Source organism: Mustela nigripes, chromosome 13 (assembly GCF_022355385.1).
Source record: "Mustela nigripes isolate SB6536 chromosome 13, MUSNIG.SB6536, whole genome shotgun sequence".
In the NCBI taxonomy this organism is placed as follows: Eukaryota; Metazoa; Chordata; class Mammalia; order Carnivora; family Mustelidae; genus Mustela; species Mustela nigripes.
This window is the reverse complement of record NC_081569.1, coordinates 28,924,443-28,944,498: the sequence shown is the minus strand read 5'-3', so window position 1 is coordinate 28,944,498 and position 20,056 is coordinate 28,924,443. Positions and strand designations below refer to the sequence as shown.

General features: G+C 43.3%; 1 protein-coding gene across 1 annotated transcript in view; it reads right to left on the bottom strand.

Annotated features, from left to right (window-relative positions):
* The window catches only part of PTPN9 (protein tyrosine phosphatase non-receptor type 9), an 82,039-nt gene extending 61,983 nt beyond the window's left edge, over positions 1-20,056 (bottom strand). The window contains exon 1 of the mRNA XM_059371792.1: positions 19,272-20,056. Within this exon, the coding sequence (XP_059227775.1) occupies positions 19,272-19,334 (63 nt within the window). The 5' untranslated portion in view covers positions 19,335-20,056. The remainder of the gene's footprint in view (positions 1-19,271) is intronic.

Sequence of the window (20,056 nt, the reverse complement as noted above, 5' to 3'; positions counted from 1 at the left end):
CCTGCTGAGCAGAGAGCCCGATGCGGGACTCGATCCCAGGACCCTGAGATCATGACCTGAGCCGAAGGCAGCGGCTTAACCCACTGAGCCACCCAGGCGCCCAATGCTAGTATTTTTTAAAGAAAACTTCAAAAGTGAGATTCTGACAATTATTCAATTAATTACAAGTTATACCAATATGAATTTAAAAAGAGAGCAATCGGAAGAGACTGGTTGCACAGCATACTCTGTTGAGTACAGATGTTAACAGAACATCCACTAACATATACATGGACAAAGGAAGACCGCACAGTCAAAAACATAACAGAATGGTGTTTCTGATCTAAAGGAAAAGTGTCAGGAAAGTCACTGCCCAGAATGAAGGAAGGCTAGTTAATAAATGTAAGGCTAACAAAAAGGGCTCTGTTAGAACTGTCTAGATCAACTCTTCTTCCATTTCTCTATCAACAAGTATAATCTTCAACTTGAAGAGGGGAAGAATAAGCCTTCTGGAAAGCTCAAAAGAACAGAGCCCCCAATTATTCCAAATCAGTTTAAGCCTCCAGACCTGCAAAATCTAAAAATCCTGAAAACGCCAGGGGAGCCTGATGAACATCTGCTGCAGAACTTTAAGGATGAACAAGGTATTAAAACTTGAGTATGAACAAACAGAGTCCTAATTTCAAAGAGGGGATGTCTACTGAGGATTACAAAAGTTCTAACAGAACTGGCATCAATCTGGCAAACTGCACAACTTATCTTTCTTCCACATACATGCAGACACACCTAGCCCTGGCCAATGTTTTTTTTGGGTTTTGTTTTCAAAAAGGTGAACTTTGAGCTTTTAGAAAGGGGGCTAGCAATTACAAGAAGTGATTTTCTAAAAACAAGTCTTTCAAAAAAGAATTCAAGTAGACTGAAAAACAAAGAACTGGAATACATTAACAGTGCTACTCAAAGTTAAGTCTGCAGCACTCGCCTCACCTATGAGCTTGTCACACATACAGATTCTCAGGCTTCACCACAAACATACTGAATCAGAATCTGCATTTTAACAAGATACCTAGGCAATTTTTAAAATATTTATTTATTTTATTTATTTGGAAAGAGAGAGACAGTGCACACAGAGGGAGGGATATGGAGGTGGGGACATGGCAAAAGGAGAGAAAATCTTAAGCAGGCCCCTCGCTGGGTGTGGCTCAATTCAACGTGGCTCAGTGAGCCAAAGTCCCTGAAGACATGACTTGAGCCAAAATCAAGAGTTGGACACTTAACCACCTGAGCCACCCAGGCACCCCCTCAAATAAAAAGATTTTAAAGGAATTCCCTGGCAGCACCTGGGTGGCTCAGTCAGTGAAGTATCTGCCTTTGGCTTGGGTCATGTTCCCAGGGTCCTGGAATTGAGCCCCTCGTCAGGCTCCCTGCTCAGCAGGAAGCCTGATTCTCCCTCTCCTGCTTGTGTTCCCTCTCTTGCTGTGTCTCTTTGTCAAATAAATGAATAAAATCTGAAAAATAAATAAATAAATAAATAAAAATAAAGGAATTCCCTGAAAGGAGGGAGACAAGTAGACTAATGCTTACTCAAAGCCTACAGTATTAGGATGGGCCATAACCTAAAGTACCTTGCATCCCTGTTTGACTTACCCTTTCCAACAGGCCCATTTGTGGATATTAAGGTGTTTACATATAAGGAAACAGAGGCCCAGACAAGTCAAGGACCTTGCCATAGCACAGGTTGATGATAACAACCAAGATTCCAAAACCAAATCTGACTCTAAAGGCCATGCTCTTTCCCTTGATTTGCCCTGCATCCATCTCGGGCCTGGTCCCACTGCTATAAATGACTGACTGACTTAACAGCACTGGGTCAAGCTGACCATATGAGAGGGCCTTTAACCTTGAGAACAAGTATATTTAAAACAGAACACAGATCTAAAAGATCAAAACAGGATCTAACAAAGGCAAAGGATGATATTCAAAAGCAAGAGGCTTTGGAGTCAGTCAGATGGATCTGAATACCAGATTCTATCACTTCATTTTTTTGGTTTGTTTTTAATTTTTTATTAACCTATAATGTATTATTAGCCCTAGGAGTACAGGTCTGTGAATCACTAGGTTTACACACTTCACAGCACTCACCATAGCATATACCTTCCCCAATGTCTATAGCCCAACCACCTTCTCTCCCTACCCACCCCTCCTCACTTCATTGTTTTGAATGTAAGCAAATTACTTAACTTCTTTGAGCTTTAATTTCTATTTTATAAAAGTGGAATTATACCTCATAATTGTTGTAAGATGGGAGAAAAGGTAATATTTGTAAAGTTCTGGCATATTAGGCTTAACAAAAATGTTCACAAAATGTTCAATGAACATTATAATCTAACAAAATTAATTAAAATTATAAGATAAGTGCAAGAAAATCAATTTTAGAAGCACCAGAAGAAACTTAACAGAAACACATTAAGAAAAGAGTTAGGGATCTCAGTTGACTTGAACCTATGAGTCAACAACAGTCTGCTTAATACTGCCAAAAATTATTGCAAATTTGGAACACATTACAGAAGCACAGTGTCCAAAACAAGTAAGCCCAAAACAAGGAGGCCTACCAGACTTTATTTGTAAGACCATCTTCAATCCTAAAGTACTAAATTTTAAGGTCACTGGCAAATTATAATCAATTCAGGAAAAGATCAGAATGTTGAGAAGCTTTGAAAACATAGTAACTAGGAAAAAAAAAAAAAAAGAAAGAAAGAAAGAAAAAGAAAACAGAGTAACTAGTTCCTTCCTTCCCTGTTCTCTATTTGGTCCACTTCACACAAGTGAAATAACCCTTCAAGGGCTTCTGTTTCTCAATAACTAAATTTCTTCCTTCATCTTCATCTCCTTTTCTCCATCTTTCTCTCCCCTAACCCCTCTAACTTCTCCCCACATGCACCTCAAATTCAACTTTGCCAATATCGCATGGAAATGACAGGAGTGACCCAATGACTTCTACCTTAAAACTCTAGAGCCTGGCATGTCAGACCTGTTGCTAATCTGGACCTGACCTGTAGATTAGAGCTGCTACTGCTTATCTACACCAAATTTAACTAGTCCCTTGCTTTTTTCCTGAGATAAGGCCCACAACTTGTGCCTTAGGTTAAGTGAATCCTGCGTCTTCATCACATAATCAAGAAACTGGGACTCTTCCTACATGTCTCCATAACCTACAGCTCCATCACCCCTGAAAGGGATACAGCTGGCCAGAGACTGCATTAGGCAACATCAGCCATCTCAGACCTCAGCCATTTCAAATTTACTGGATCCATACCTCCCAAACTAAGGAAGCTGTCAGATCAACTCGGGGCAAACCTACGCAGGCTCATAAAACAGTAAGAGTAGAACAGTTTACTATACCTAAGGGGCCATTTACAAACATACAAAGAAGGAGGCCTGGAAAAACTAACTGCAATCTGGCTGTCCTCACTACAGCACCCCATTTTCAAATCCAATTAGACTAGGCTCAGCTCCCTGGCAGGACCTGAAAAATAAAATCTGGCAAACCCTAGGTCCAGATTATCGGGGCAACTGACATTGCAGTAACACGAGCTTCCCTATGCAATAGCCTTGTCAAAGTTGGCAGGTATTCCTGGCTGAATCAGAACAGCCTGTCTCTCCTTTCATTCAGTACTCCCTTGGAAGCCAAGCATCTCTCTAGGGAATGCCATCTGCAATGGACATCAGGTGTCTCAATGCCCTGCTGTATTAAACAAGTACACAATGTGGTTCCATTTCTGTTTTTCAAGTAGATAGATGCTCTACTCTTTCTTTGGATGAGAGAAACCATGGTAAATGCTAGTCTTTTGAGAGCTTTCTCTTACTGTTCCTTTACCAGGGACCAGTATAGTTCTAGTCCAAAATCAGATACCTCTTGGAGCTCTCATCCAGTTCAAACTAGTTCTATACCTACAGTTCTAGACTTCCCTTCCTGAAGTGAGCCTGGGTATCTAAACACATTTTTAAATGATTCACCCACCAATGAAAGAGCACTCTACTTATTCTCTAGATCACTAGTTCTCAAACTTGAGTGAAAACCATTGAAATGCGGATTGTTATACCTTACTGATTTAGTAGGTATGGGGTGAAACAAATATCTCCATTTTTAACAAGCTCCCAGGGGCTGGTCTGGAGACTTGCCCTGTTCCTACTCTCTCTGACAAATAAGAAAATAAAATATTTTTTCTTTTTTAAGATTATTTATTTATTTAAGAGAGAGAGAATGAAAGCGAGCATGAGAGGTGACAGGTCAGAGGGAGAAACAGACACCCCGCTGAGCAGGGAGCCCAATGTGGGACAAAATCTCGAGACTCCAGGATCACGATCTGAGCCCAAGGCAGCCGCCAACCAACTGAGCCACCCAGGTGCCCCAAATAAATAAAATTTTAAAGAAATATATTTTGTCAGAGAGAGAGAAAGAAAGAAAGCACAAGCAGGGGGAGTGACAGGCAGAGGGAGAAGCAAGTACCCTGCTAAGCAAGGAGCCCATATAGGACTCGATCCCAGGACCCTGAGATCAAGACCTGAGCTGAAGGCAGATGCTTAACTGTCTGAGCAACCCATGCATCCCTAAGATTTTATTCTTAAGTATTCTCTACATTCAATGTGGGGCTTAAACTTATAACCCTAAGATAAGAGTCACATGCTCCATCAGCTCAGCTAGCCAGGTGCCCCAATAAGCATAGTGTTTTTAAGGTTCATCTACATTATAGAATATATGTATTCCTCTTTGCATTCCTCTTTGAGGCTAATAGTCCATTGTATGTACATACCCCATTTTGTTTATCCATCTGTCGATGGACACTCAAGTTGCTTCTACCTTTGGATTACTGTGAATAATGTTGCTATGACATGGACATACAGCTAGCAGTAAAATTGCTGGGTCATATGGTACTTGCATGCTTAATCTTCTAAGAGTCACCAAACTGTTTTCCATAGTGGCTGCACCATTCTATATTCCCAACAGTGCCAGTACTTGTTGTTTTCTTTCTCTTTTAAAACAAATTATGGGGGTGCCTGGGTGGCTCAGTTGTTAAGCGTCTGCGTTTGGCTCAGGTCATGATCCCAGGATCCTGGGATCAAGCACAGCATCGGGCTCCCTGCTTGGTGGGAAGCCCGTTTCTCCCTCTCCCACTTCCCTTGCTTCTGTTTATTCTCTCGCTGTGTCTCTCTCTGTCAAATAAATAAATAAATAAAATCTTTAAAAAAAAAAAAAAAAAAAGAGGGGCACCTGGGTAGCTCAGTGGGTTAAAGCCTCTGCTTTCGGCTCAGGTCATGATCCCACGGTCCTGGGATGGAGCCCCACATCAGGTTCTCTGCTCAGCAGGGAGCCTGCTTCCCCTCTCTCTCCCTGCCTGCCTCTCTGCCTACTTGTGATCTCTGTCTGTCAAATAAATAAATAAAATCTTAAAAAAAATACTAAAATAAAATAAAACAAATTATAGCCATCCTAGTAGGTAATGCTCAGCCACTGTTACTATCTCAAGTTTTGATGTGGACTTTTACCAGTATCTAAAGCACCATAAGGATGGCACTACAACAATAAGAGGTTCTAACTAGAGTTCCAAGCATTTTTATTCAAAACACAAATTTCCAGTTGCTTCTTTCTCAAAAATCATCTCCAAACCTAGTATTTCCTTAGTTTGATATCAGCCAAGAAAGAAAATAATGCTTCGGTGGCACCTGAATGGCTCAGTCAGTTAAGCGGCTGCCTTTGGCTTACAATCCTGGGATTGAGCCCCTCATTGGGCTCCCTGCTCAACAGGGAGCCTGCTTCTCCCTCTGCCTGCTGCTCCCCCTGCTTGAGCTCTCTCCCCCTGTCAAATAAATAAATAAAATCATAAAAACAAATAAATAAATAATTTAAAATTTTTATTTAAAAAAAAAAAACTTTTTTTTTTTTAAAGAAAAATGGTGCTTTAGGTAGCCAAAGGAAAAAGGGATGGGTGGTTATGTTTTTTAAAACAAAAGTATACTGGAAATCCTGTATATTTTAATCTTGCTAGTTATATCAATTTGAAGTCCCTAATCTCATTAGAAATATCATTTTCTCTTCACTTTTGGGGTTTTCCTGGCATGGAAGACCTAAACTCTCAGTGAAACAAACAATTAAAAAACAAACAAACAAACAAAAAACACCTGTTTTCTTGTGCTCATGTATTATGTTCAAGGTTTCAGGACTTCCTCTCAGCAATTCTTTTTTTTTTCCCTTTATGAATCCAAGAAAGAGAAAATCTGTGCATACAGAAAGTAAAAATAAGGGGCACCTGGCTGGCTCAGTCAGTTAAGCATCTACCTTTGGCCCATGTTACAATCCTGGAGTTCTGGGATTCAACCCCGCAATGGGCTTCCTGCTCAGCAGAAAAGTCAGCTTCTCCCTCTGGCCCCTCACCCTACTTGTGTTCTCTCTCTCTTGCTCTCTCTCTCAAATAAATAAAATATTTTTAGAAAAAGTAAAAACAAGGAGAAAAAAATCTTTTTTTTTCTTTTTAGAAAAATTTTCCTCTACTTTTACACTTGGCAAGAATTGAGAAATAAACTCCAGTAGGAACTTAAGTACAGCCAAAAAAACAGGCAATGTGAAGGTATCATGGGAAAAACAATTTAAAAAGCTGTAGTTTCATCCTAGTTATTAGTAAGCAAGTATACTATATATGCTTCCCCATTATGCGGATGATCATATACAAAAGATTAAACTCTACATATAGAAAACTAAAACTGGCATTACAAAGGCAAAGAAGAGACCTATGACATTCTGAGAGGTACAGCCAGAAGCCTACGTGAACCCCCAAGTTCACTAACCCCGTTAAGGCATATAATTCTGTTCATATATAAATGTATAATTAGGAGTGCCTGGGTGGTTCTGTCAGTTGGGCGTCTGCCTTTGGCTCAGGTCATGATCTCAGGGACCTAGAATTGAGCCCCAGATCAAGGTCTCTGCTCAGCGGGGAGCCTGCTTCTCCCTCTCTGCCTGCCTCTCTGCCTACTTGTGCTCTCTCTAATAAATAAATAAAATCTTAAAAGGAAGTAAGTGTACAATAAGCAGCTAGTAACAATGTAGCCCCATCTCTGTAGGAAAACTTGTGAATGGCAGAAACTAGGGATGTTCAATCCCCAAAGGCCAAGAGAGCTAGTTTTGGTGTATATGTATATAGGTAGGTCATACATAGAAACAAGCAGGTAAAACAGATGATGTTTACTAGAAAGAGTGTTGCATTTAAGCAGAGCTTGAGTCCCAGTGCTGCCTCCTTGGTAAATTACTGAAAGCTTCTGAACATCATCCGTATTATCACAAAGGCAATCATCCTGAGCAAAACAATACCAGCTTCCTGGGTTGTGTGAGGAATAAATAATTTCAATATAGTTTCAGTTATTCTTTAGTAAATGTATTTTGAACCCTCACAATCTACAAGGATGCAGAGAAGATTGAGTATAAGTATTTCTACATATAAGGTATAGGTCCTCTTCCTTGGTGGGTACCCCACAATTCAAGAACTGCTTAGAGAGAACTAGAGGGCAATTCCTCAAAGACAGAGAGCTCCTTGTCCACGTTTAAGAACTTGGTACATAGTGGACAGTAAATGATTGCTGAATGAACATACTGTATTTTGTTTATAATCTTCCTCTCCGTTAACATTAACATGAAAAGGAGGAGACTGATACATAATAATCACCTCACTCACCTGAGAAACAGAAACTCGAAAAAAAAATTTTTTTTTTTTTTTAAAGATTTTATTTATTTATTTGACAGGCAGAGATCACAAGTAGGCAGAGAGGCAGGCAGAGAAAGAGGAAGCAGGCTCTCCGCTGAGCAGAGAGCCCCATGCGGGGCTCGATCCCAGGACCCTGAGATCATGACCTGAGCTGAAGGTGGAGGCTTTAACCCACTGAGCCACCCAGACGCCCCGAAAAAAAAAATTTTTAATACTGGGATCTCAGCAATGAAATAATATAATCCCAATTTGTATAAAGCATGCAACACTTTTTACAAGATGTAATTGATTTTAATTATAAAAGAAATATATGGTCATTGCAAAGAGTCTAGAAGACTATTTTTAAAGGATTATTTTAATAATGATACATATCATCTAATAATGGCATATATGAAAGCAAAGGTAAAGATTACCCAGTTGTTCAAGGAATAAACAAGCAATTCACAGAAACTTCAGTACTAAAGAGATGTACTCAGTACTTTAGAGAGATGGCTCTCTCTAAAATCTGCCTAGCAGGGCACCTGGGTGGCTCAGTGGGTTAAAGCCTCTGCCTTCAGCTCAGGTCATGATCTCGGGGTCCTGGGATTGAGCCCTACAACAGGCTCTCTGTTTGGTGGAGAGCCTGCTTCCCCCTCTCTCTCTGCCTCTCTGCCTACTTGTGATCTCACTCTCTCTGTCAAATAAATAAAAAAAAAAACAGGGCGCCTGGGTGGCTCAGTGGGTTAAGCCGCTACCTTCGGCTCAGGTCATGATTTCAGGGTCCTGGGATCGAGTCCCGCATCGGGCTCTCTGCTCAGCAGGGAGCCTACTTCCCTCTCTCTCTCTCTGCCTGCCTCTCCATCTACTTGTGATTTCTCTCTGTCAAATAAATAAATAAAATATTTTAAATAAATAAATAAATAAAATAAAATCTGCCTAACCAATTCTGAGAATAAATTCTGGTTTCATCATAATTCCTTACGCCTAGTCAGATCTGGGCCACCCATGATGGATAAAAAGACAAGAACTATGCCTGCGTGTTTTGGATGGGTTTGGTATTTCAGAGGAAACGAATATGTAAAACAGAAACTGTCTTTCTTAGAGAAAAATGGAATCCTTTTCTTAGAAGCAGAAACTAAAAAAAAGTCACTTCTAATCTACTGTTTTGGTCTATTTTATAATCTGGATCTAAAAGATAACCAATCTTTAATAAAAACTCTTCCCATGGGCTCTAGAGCCTCTCAGACTCCCACCCCTATCCTGCTGCCTATCCCATACCGTCTCAGTTAGTATCCATTCCAGTAGGTACAGGCCCTCCAGCACTGAAGAGTGCAGGTTAAATACCAGTCTGAAGAACATCTGCCCTTACTCCAGAGGAAGAGGAATAAAAAACAGTGACTATTCCAGGGGCTCCTGGGTGGCGCAGGTCGTTAAGCATCCAGCTGTCAGTTTCCACTCAGCTCATGATCAGAGTCATGATCTTCGGGTCGTAGGATCAACCCCCACATGGAACCCTCCATGATGCCCTCTCACTCAGTGCAGATTCTACTTGAGATTTTCTCCCTTTGCCCCTCCCCCTGCTCAGTCATGTGGGCTCATTACCCACTCCCCCATGCAAATAAATCTTAAAAAACAAACAAACAAAAACAGTGACCTATGCCAGTGGCCGGGAAAAGTAACCAAGGAGGTCTGGTACAGAAGTATGCATAGGGGGCAAATGTGATAATGATTGATTTGGAAAAAGAAAATGCCCCCAATTACGTGAGACATCAAGGGAAAATGGTAGAACAAGTGTGACATGGCTGAAATTGCACTACAGGTTTTTAGTATCTGAACAAATAATCAGAGTCCGGCGACGGCGTCTAATCTTGACACTGCAGTGGACCAGCCGTTCTGTTCTTGGGCATAAATGAGGAACCTGGCTGGCTCAGTCGGTAGAGCATGTGACTCTTGACCTCTGAGTTATGAGTTCAAACCCACATAGAGAGTAGAGCTTACTCAAAAAAATAAAAGAAAAAAATTTTTAATAAAATGAGGGTTAATATTTAGAAGACAGAATTACTAAGTCTTCCAATATAATAAAGGTATACAGGTCAGAGAAGGAGACTCAAATATACTGACCTACCAGTCTTAACTTCTTTTTTTTTCCGAGTTTTAACTTTTACTTCTGTGAAATAGTTCTGCTCCTTTCCCAAGCAGGGTCTGTCTTACTTTTCAAGTCATTAATAAGTACTAAAGGTCAGGTTCCTTTGAGAAAACCTCCAGGTTCTTTTTTTTAAGATTTTATTTATGGGGAGCCTGGGTGGCTCAGTGGTTAAGCATCTGCCTTGGGCTCAGGTCATGATCCTGGAGTCCTGGGATCGAGCCCCACATTGAGCTCCCTGCTCAGTGGGAAGCCTGCTTCTCCCTCTCCCACTCCCCCTGCTAGTGTTCTCTCTTTCACTGTGTTTCTCTCTGTCAAGTTAAAAAAAAAAAAAAATTATTTATTTGACAGAGAGACATCGAGAGAGGGAACACAAGCAAGGGGGAGTGGGAGGCGGAGAAGCAGGCTTCCCACTGAGCAGGGAGCCCGATGTGGGGCTCGATCCCAGAACTCCAGGATCATGACACGAGCCCAAGGCAGATGCTTAACCACTGAGCCACCCAGGTGCCCCTCCAGGTTCCCTAATATTCACAAAAGCGAAGTCCAAAACCCTTGATATATGCTCAGAAATTTTAAGAATAAAATTCTCACATCCAGATGAGATTTTACCTGATTGTTAATTACAGTATCAGTAGTTACTGGCAATAACAAAAATAATGAGAATTCTTCACCTTTCGAAACCTCATCTTCTTTGCCTCTCTGGAAGGCCTCTACTTAATACTATGAATCATCTAGTCCTTGACGTATGGTTACTTCTGGGGGGAGAGATGACATTTAGCACAGGACATGTGAGGCTGTGGGAAAAGGGAAGTTCTTGGCCACAAGAACCAGGACAAAACCCTTGTCCTTGGGAAAAATGCCAAAAATCTTTGAAGTCCACTGCAAGGCAGTTAAAATTTTAACTTTATTTGATCCCTGTTATAAGAACATAAACCACAGCACAGAATTAGGTTTTGAAACCACATTATAAAGTTCCAAGATAACTATTTTTTCAATTTTATTATTTTTTTCAGATTTTATTTATTTATTTGAGAGAGAGAGAGAGGGAGAGAGAGCAAGCAGGGTGAGTGACAGGCAGAGGGAGAGGGTGAAGCAGATTTTCTGCAGAGCAGGGAGCCTGATGCAGGGCTTGATCCCAGGACTCCGGGATCATGACCTGAGCCAAAGGCAGATGCTTAACTGAATGAGACATCCAGGCATGCCTATTCACTTTTTTTTTTTTTTTTTAAGTAGGCTCTATGCTGGGCCTCAGGTCCCTGAGATCAAGACCTGATCTGAGGGGCGCCTGGGTGGCTCAGTGGGTTACGCCGCTGCCTTCGGCTCAGGTCATGATCTCAGGGTCCTGGGATCGAGTCCCGCATCGGGCTCTCTGCTTGGCAGGGAGCCTGCTTCCCTCTCTCTCTCTCTCTGCCCGCCTCTCCATCTACTTGTGATTTCTCTGTGTCAAATAAATAAATAAAATCTTTTTATATAAAAAAAAAGACCTGATCTGAAATCAAGAGGGGACATGCAACAGGCTGAGTCACCCAGGGCCCCACAAGATTCTTACTCTCTGGCATTTACATATAAGAATCCATGCTAAGTGATGGTCCATTGGGTGAATATAAATATTTTGCCCCTTGGGATTAGTTTAACCTAACTTAACTCTTAAGTCTTTCACTATTCAAAGATGGAGAATATATGGGACGCCTGGGTGGCTCAGTTGATTGAGCAGCTGCCTTCGGCCGGGGTCATGATTCAAGCATCCTGGAATCGAGTCCCACATCAGGCTCCTTGCTCAGCGGAAGAGCCTGCTCCTCCCTCTGCCTTTGCCTGCCTGTGCTCGCTCTTTCACTCTCTCTCTCTCACAAATAAATAAATAAAATCTTTAAAACAAAACAAAGATGGAGAATATCATGATAATGGCTAACTTTACCGAATGCTTACTAGGTAACTACATGCACTAGCTTATTAATCCTTATAATAATGTTCTAAACAACATTAACTCTAAAATAGAAATTTTCTTTAGAGGTTCTGAAAGTAAATATTATTTGTTACAGCAACTTAAAGAAATTCATGAATTTTTTTTTTTTAAAGATTTTATTTATTTATTCGACAGAGAGAGATTACAAGTAGACAGAGAGGCAGGCAGAGAGAGAGAGAGAAAGAGAGGGAAGCAGGCTTTCTGCTGAGCAGAGAGCCCAATGCGGGACTCGATCCCAGGACCCTGAGATCATGACCTGAGCTGAAGGCAGCGGCTTAACCCACTGAGCCACCCAGGCGCCCTCATGAATTATTTTTAATGTGAGAGAAGCACTATACAAGTTATTAAAATCGCCTTTGGTCTAAAATGAAAACATATATAAATGCATAAGCATTTTAGAAAACTAATTATTCTATCCTATCAATCACTACTGGGAAATCCATGCAAAATCAAAAGACCCTAAAAATCTATTGCAGAATTTGAATATCCTTAGAATCCTAGCTGAATCTTTATTTTATGGTTTATTACAAAGAGGGAGTTCTCACAACTTAAGTTCAAACAGATATAACCAGGGAGCCCCACTCAACTTTCTGTAGGTTTTAAACATAAAACAGACAAATTAAGAAATACTTAATAATCCTTTATGGTCAAGTTAATTATAATTACATAGCAAATTCAATAAAATTACTTGAGGTCCACTTACAAATATATGTATATGCTCTGGGAAAATAAAATTAAGACAAGAACATAAAAAGAATGGAGGTAAAACATCGCGGCAGTGGTGACTGCTGTGTCCCCACTGTCTGCGCTGCTAGGTCCAGGGGACAGCTGGGGTAGTCCATGTCAAGTGGTGCCCAAAGGGAAGAGGGCTCAGCTCAGCACGTGGAAGGCCCTCCCCTACTTTGTAGCGCTCCCCTACATGGGAGTGACCATGCTGAATGTCTTCCTGAGGTCGAGGTTGAGGTCGTATCATGGGAGACCTGAGTTCCTCGCCTAGCCCCTTCTCCACATCAGGGCCAAGCCCCTTCCCTGGGGAGATGGTAATCATACTCTATTCTATAACTCTCACGTGAATCCACTTCCAACCAGTATGAAGATGAATAAAGAGAACCTGGACCACCACCCAGTGTGGACCACAGCACTGGTTTGGACCATGACTCTGCACACAGACCAGAGAAGTCTATGGGACCAGGTTGCCTAAGTGGCTCAGTCATTAAGCATGTGCCTTCAGCTCAAATCATGATCCCAGGGTCCAGGGATTGAGTCCCATGTCGGTCTCCCTACTCAGTGGGGAATCTGCTTCTCCCTCTCCAGCTTCCCCTCCTTGTGTTCCCTCTTTGTCGTCAATGAATAAATAAAACCTTTAAAAAGAAAATAAAAGTCTACAGGACCTTAAGCACACTTTCCTCACTTGTATCAAATGATGACCAATATACTGATCTTCCATCCCTTTGCTTATAACAGGAGATGGCTTAAATAAATAACTTAGATGGTCCATGGAAAAGGAAAAAAAAAATTAAGAATGAACATGAGTGGGGTACCTGGGTGGTTCAGTGGGTTAAAGCCTCTGCCTTTGGCGTGGGTCATGATCCCAGGGGTCCTGGGATAGAGTCCCGCATGGGGATCTCTGCTCAGCGGGGAGCCTGCTTCCCCCCCTCTCTCTGCCTGTCTCTGCCTGCTTGTGATCTCTGTCAAATAAATAAATAAGTAAAATCAAAAAGAATGAACATGAGTACTGATATGTAGAAATTACCCTTCATACTGCCAGATTTACAATTTTGCCAGCCCACTAAGAAAGGCTTTTATATTTACACATAAAATATAAAAAATGCATTCCAGACACAAAACATCTGGCTTTTTAAAGTTTGGAGAGATAATACTCTTTATTTATTTTTTTTTTAAAGATTTTATTTATTTATTTGACAGACAAGATCACAAGTAGGCAGAGAGGCAGGCAGAGAAAGAGAGAGAGAGGAAGCAGGCTCCCTGCTGAGCAGAGAGCCCGATGTGGGGCTCGATCCCAGGACCCTGGGATTATGACCTAAGCTGAAGGCAGAGGCTTTAACCCACTGAGCCACCCAGGCGCCCCGATAATACTCTTTATATTTTGCTCCATGAATAGTTATTTCTCTTGTACAAAAGATAAAGAAATTAAAAAATTAAAATTTTATTGTGACCACAACTCAAAATGGAGAACAGACAACTCTATCTTAAGGAAAACATTTTGGGGGAGCACCTAGATGGCTCAGAAGGTTAAGCATCTGCCTTCAGCTCAAGTCAAGATCCCAGGACCAGCCTCAGGCTCCCTGCTCAGTGGGGAGCCTGCTTCTCTCTCTCCCTCTGCTGTTCCCCCTGCTCGCACACTCTCTCACTCTATCTGAAATAAATAAATAAAATCTTTAAAAAACAACAACAACACATTTTCCCACAGAGTACTTTCATCACATATTCTTGCATAGACTGGATAATATGTCTCTATTGACAGTAGCTAGGGCTGAATAAAGGTTTTCCAAAATTTTTCTTCCGTTCAGCTTTTTAAAAAGATTTTATTTATTTATTTGAGAGTGAGCGAGCAAGAGAGCACAAGCAGGGGCAGAGGGAGAGGGAGAAGCAGACTCCCCGCTGAGCAAGGAGCCAGACACCAGGCTCTATCCCAGGAACCCAAGATCAAGACCTGAACTAAAGGCAGAGGCTTAACCTTCTGAGCCATCCAGGCACCCCCTCTTCTGTGCATTTTTCAAACCATATTTTAAGCATCATCATCAAAACTAAATATACACATATCAAACAAAAACCAACAAAACTGGCTACTATATGTCCATGCAGACATCTTAGTAAGTTGACTGCTTCATGAGAGGTTATGTAGTATAATGGAATATTTCGCACTGGAGGCAGAATAACACAGATCTGGGTGGAAATCATGGTTCCATCACTTGCTAGCTATGTGACCTTGGGCAACTTCCTTCTCTTAGTCGGAGTTTTCTTATTTGCAAAATGAGGTAATAATTCCAACCTTATGAGGATTAATTGTATGTGAAATGCCCAGCACAGAGTCTGACTCAAAGCAGGAGCTCAGGAAACAGTTACTGTTATTACACCGTTATTCATGTAAGCCCCTTAAAGGCAAAGCACACTTGTTCTTGTAACTCAACTGCAGGCTCTCTAATTGCTGAGGACTGAAAAAATAAAGGCAAGGAACATCAAAGTTACAAATGAAGATGTGGGGGGGCACCTGGGTGGCTCAGGTGGTTAAGCATCTGCCTTCAGCTCAGCTCATGATCCCAGGGTCCTAGAATGGAGCCCCACATCGGGCTCCCTGCTCAGTGGGGAGTCTTTTTCTCCCTCTCCCTCTGGTTCTCCTTCCTCCACCCCTCAATCCTGGCTTGTGTTCTCTCCTCTCTCACTCACTGTCTCAAAAAAATAAATAAAATAATCTTTTTTTTAAATGAGAATTTGGTATAATATCAGTTTAACACATGCCGAGATAAGACACTATGAAGCAAAAATGATGACCTTCAGACTTTACGTGTCAAAATGAACAATATTCTTACCATATCAAAATAAACAATGTCTTGGGGCGCCTGGGTGGTTCAGTGGGTTGAGCCTCTGCCTTCAGCTCAGGTCATGATTTCAGGGTGCTGGGATCAAGCCCTGCACCGGGCTCCCTGCTCAGAGGGGAGTTTGCTTCCCCCCCCCCCACCGCCTGCCTCTCTGCCTACTTGTGATCTCTCTCTGTCAAATAAATAAATAAAATCTTTAAACAACAACAACAAAAAACAAAATAAACAATGTCAATATTTTTATAAGCCCCTCAAAAAGGAGATGCTGCTGCCTATATACAATCCACGTTCAGAATCACTCTTCATTCCACAAGTACTTCCAGAATGTCCACAGGCTAACTGCCAGTCATTAGGCAAGGTACATAGGACAGTAAGCAAAAGCAGAAACAGTTCTGATCCTCATGGAGCTTCTAATCATGTAATCCCACAAATACTGTAAACTTGTGAAAAGTGAATATAAAGGACAGTACATGGTACTCTAAGGGCCAGTAACACAGATCTAACCTAACTGGGGAAATCAAGGAAGGCCTTCCTGAGGAAGCAAAAGCTAAGAGCTGAAGGCTAAAGAGGGAGTTAACAGTGGAGGGTGTTTCCAGACAGGGGAAAGCCATGGGTGCAAAGACCCAGTAGCAGGAGAAAATAGCAAGAATAGGCAACCAAAAGGCAAGTGTGTTTGGAGGAAAGATGAGGTGTGAGAATTAGCTAGGGCTCTAGACCACAGAGGGGTTGAGGCACTATAGATCATGTTCAAGAGTTGGAACATCCTGGGATGCCAGGGTGGCTCAGTCTGTTGGGTGTTGACTCGGGTCATGATCCCAGGATCCTGAGATTGAGCCCTGCTTCAGGCTCCCTGCTCAGGGGGGAGCCTGCTTCTCCCTTTCCATCTGCCTGCTGCTCTGCCTACTTGCGCTCTCTCTGGCAAATAAATTAATAAAATCTTAAAAAGAAAAAAGAGTTGTAACATCCCAAGAGATATGAAAAGCCACTGAAAGGTTTTATAAATGCTTATTTTAGGGGCAGAGAGGGTAAAGGGAAGATGCAATTAGATGTGCAATTTGTCTTTGCCTCTGGAAGAAGAGTAAAGGAATGCAAATAGATCAGGCAGGAAACAAAAGCCTTGTCAGGATATGACAATAGCTTGGGGACTAGGGTGATGGTGGTAGTGGAATTAGTAGATAAATTCAAGAGATGTTCAGGAAAATCTGATGATGTGTCAGGCTCAGGGGCTGAGGTAGAGCAAACTGTCTAAGACGACTTCTGGGTTTCTGATCCACATGACTGTAGAGAAGGATACCTATATTCAGGAGAGATCTGCTCCAGAAACATCTTCAAGGTTGACACTTATACACCCTCAAAAGGACCTAAATGCATGAATGCACTGCACTTTTGCCTGAACCTGTGTTAACCCAGTGTGATCCCCTACTTTACTTATGATATGGGGTTCCAAAAGTCAAATTGACTATCAAAGCAAAATGTTTCCAACACTGAGGATACTTCAAAGATTCTACCACAAGCTTTGAAATCAACTCCAAATGAGTTCTAAAACTGGTTTGAGCAATGGGACAGCATTATGGAATGAATGTGTCATTTCCCATGATGACTACTTAGATAGGACTAATTTGAATTTGATGCTGCTTAAGGTAAACATTTTAAATAAATCTTCACAGTGAAGAGTGCTCTTCTGTGATATTAAACTAAAACATGAAATTTTATCAGGCATTAATTACTATTGAAATTATTCTTTTATGTTTGTTTCAACATTTTGAAATGCCTATAGAAAATCTGACATTTTGTAGGTAAAAGTATGATTTTTAAAACCCCACATTCGGGTCGACTGGGTGGCTCAGTGGGTTAAAGCTTCTGCCTTCAGCTCAGGTCATGATCCCAGGGTCCTGGGATCAAGCCCCAGCATTGGGCTCTCTGCTCAGCAGGGAGTCTGCTTCCCTTTCTCTCTGCCTGCCTCTCTGCCCACTTGTGATCTCTGTCAAATAAATACATAAAAATCTTAAAAAAGAAAAAAACCCCACATCCCTTGTTGATCTTAATATATATTTTACTGTTCCCATCCAGTCCTCGTTAATGCCCATCACATTATTCACTGTAAAAGATTTTTACTAAACACACTGGTACATGTATATAGTCTACGCAGAGTAAAGCACTGACTTTATCAATACTTCAATACTTAAAAATTTACTTTCCTTGGTTTTAATTTTTTAATGTTTACCCTCCTGCCATCTTCATAGTGGAATAGTAATGCTTTGAAGTATTAGAAACATAGAAACTCTAAATCAGACCAATTCAAGGAAAAGAAGTGAAGAAGTTTTGCCTCTTTAGAATCAACCTAACAGGGGCACCTGGGTGGCTCAGTTGGTTAAGCAGTTGCCTTCAGCTCATGTCATGATGCTGGAGTCCTTGGATAGAGTCCTGCATCCGGCTCCCTGCTCAGCAGAGAGCCTGCTTCTCCCTCTCCCTCTGCCTGCTGCTCTGCCTACTTGTGATCTCTCTCTCTCTGTTAAATAAATAAAATGTTAAAATAAAATAAAATCAACCTAACACATCATACCTTAGTACTGAAATTTCCCTAATTCTAGAGTGAGAGGGGCTCCTTGGCCACGTGCTTACACTAGGCCCTGACAAGCATTTTATTAACACTCAAATGCAGTTACCAGGATGTTACCACTGCTTGTACAGAGCAGAATTCTATTTTTTCTCCCATGCTGATTTTATCTCAAGGCGTGAAAGGGCAAGACAGTGGTCTGAGGCCAAATGTGAAAAATGTCATCTCCACAAATGAGGAGAAAAGTCAAGAGCTTCTTAAAAACTAGTTTGTAAAACCAGACTGTCTCCACCCTAGAGACTGCGCTACCAAAAGTGGTCCTTAGGAACAAGGGTTGAAGAGCTTGAAACGAGTTACCAATATGGTTCATCTTTTTATTTCAGGGTTATTTTTGCTTTTTTTTGTTTTTTTAATATGAAATCAGACTATGACTATATTTGAGCATAGCAAAGGCCGGGTATGGGCAGTGCCAAGGAAGAGACAGCGCAAAGGCTTTAGGGTACCCCAATCTCAGTAGCAGACTTACCGATCTTCGGGGGAGGGAAAGTTACAACACCCCTGGCCTTTTCCCTTACCCAAACCCCCAGAATGACACCGCAAACAACTTCCTTCTGGGAACTGAAGGTCATAAGCTTTAAGGGACAATGGAGCTCCATGTAGGCTCCAGAAAGATGGAGACAGCGAGATGAGATGGGGGGCAGGGAAGTGGGGGTGAAGGTATGCGCCCATTCTCAAAGAGTGAATAGGGCGATCCAGGCCAGGGACTTCGGGAGGATGAAAAGGCCTGGATCTTCCAGAATCTGCCTAAGTAGGCCTGTCACAGCCCTCTGAGCAGCCCGAGGTGCTCGTCTGGAAATCTAGGGCATCTATGTAGCCAGTGCCTGTAACCGCTCTGCTCGGGAGGGGGGATGGTACCCGAAGGAGCCCTCCCCCCAAACTGGGGCTTTGCCTGTCCTTTAAAAAAACCCCACAAACCCTCAAGGAAATAACCTGAACATTGGGGTGGAGGGGCCAGAGGAAAAGTAAGGCGTCCGGCAAATGTTGCGGGTTGGGGGTGGTGAGAGGGACAGGGAGGCCCCCCCAGTACGAGGAACTTGAATTACCACCGGAATGGGGGGAGGGGGCGATGTGAGGCCCGCAAGCCTCAAGAACAGAAGAGGCCGGGAGCCGCGTCCAGCCGCGTCCCCCGTGTGGGGGGCTGACGGCCTTGGGCGCGGTCGCCGGGGGAAGGGGCACCCAGGGACCGGGGGGGGGGGGGGGGGGGCGGCGCGCGGCCTCGAGGCCGACCTAGGCCTCGGGGGTCCGGACACACCCACTGCCGCGCCGGGGCCCCACTTACCTGCTCCTCCTCCGGGGTCAGCTCCGGCGCCATGTCGGGCTGGGGCGCGGTCGTGGGCTCCATCCCGCCGCCGCCGCCGCCCGGCCGACCCGAACGCGCCCGGGAGCGCGGGGAGCCGGGAGCAGCCGGCCGCCGCTTCCGCGTCTCCGCGCCTCAGCAGCCCGAGGCTGGCTCGCTCATGCTGGAGCCGGCGGGGCCGGGCGGCCGCGAACGCCGCTTCTGTCTCCTCAGGGAAAAGCTCTCACAACTGTCGCTCTATTCAGGGCGGAAATCCTTTTTTATTTTCTTCGCTCCTTTCCCCGCACTCCCCCTCCTCTCCCGGAAAAAAACAAAACAAAACAAACAAAACCGAGGTGCCGGCGAGGAGCTAACAGCCGAGCGGGATTTCAAAAGGAAATAAGGAACTCAAGAACTTTCTGCGCCCGGAGCGGGGGCTCGCGGAGGAAATTTCCCGAAGGCCGCCGGCCTCCTCGGCGTCTAGCCTTCCCCGGCCGCGCTCCCGCTCCTCCGGAGCGTAACGAGGAGTCCTCGGCGACGCGGGCCCCGGCGACCTGCGCGGCGGCGGCCTCCCAAACCCGTTCCTCAAAAGCCGCGGCGGCGGGAGGGAGGGAAGGGGAGAAGGAGCGAGGAAGAGGCGCCCCCCTCCGGGCTCAGGGCCAGCGCTGCGGCCGCGCCGCGTCCGCCCGAGCCCCCCGCGGCTCCATTGAGAAACCGAGCGTCTCATTCACAAACAGGCGGCGGAGAGGGCCGGCGGCGCGCGGACGCTGTCCGGGAGGGGGAGACAG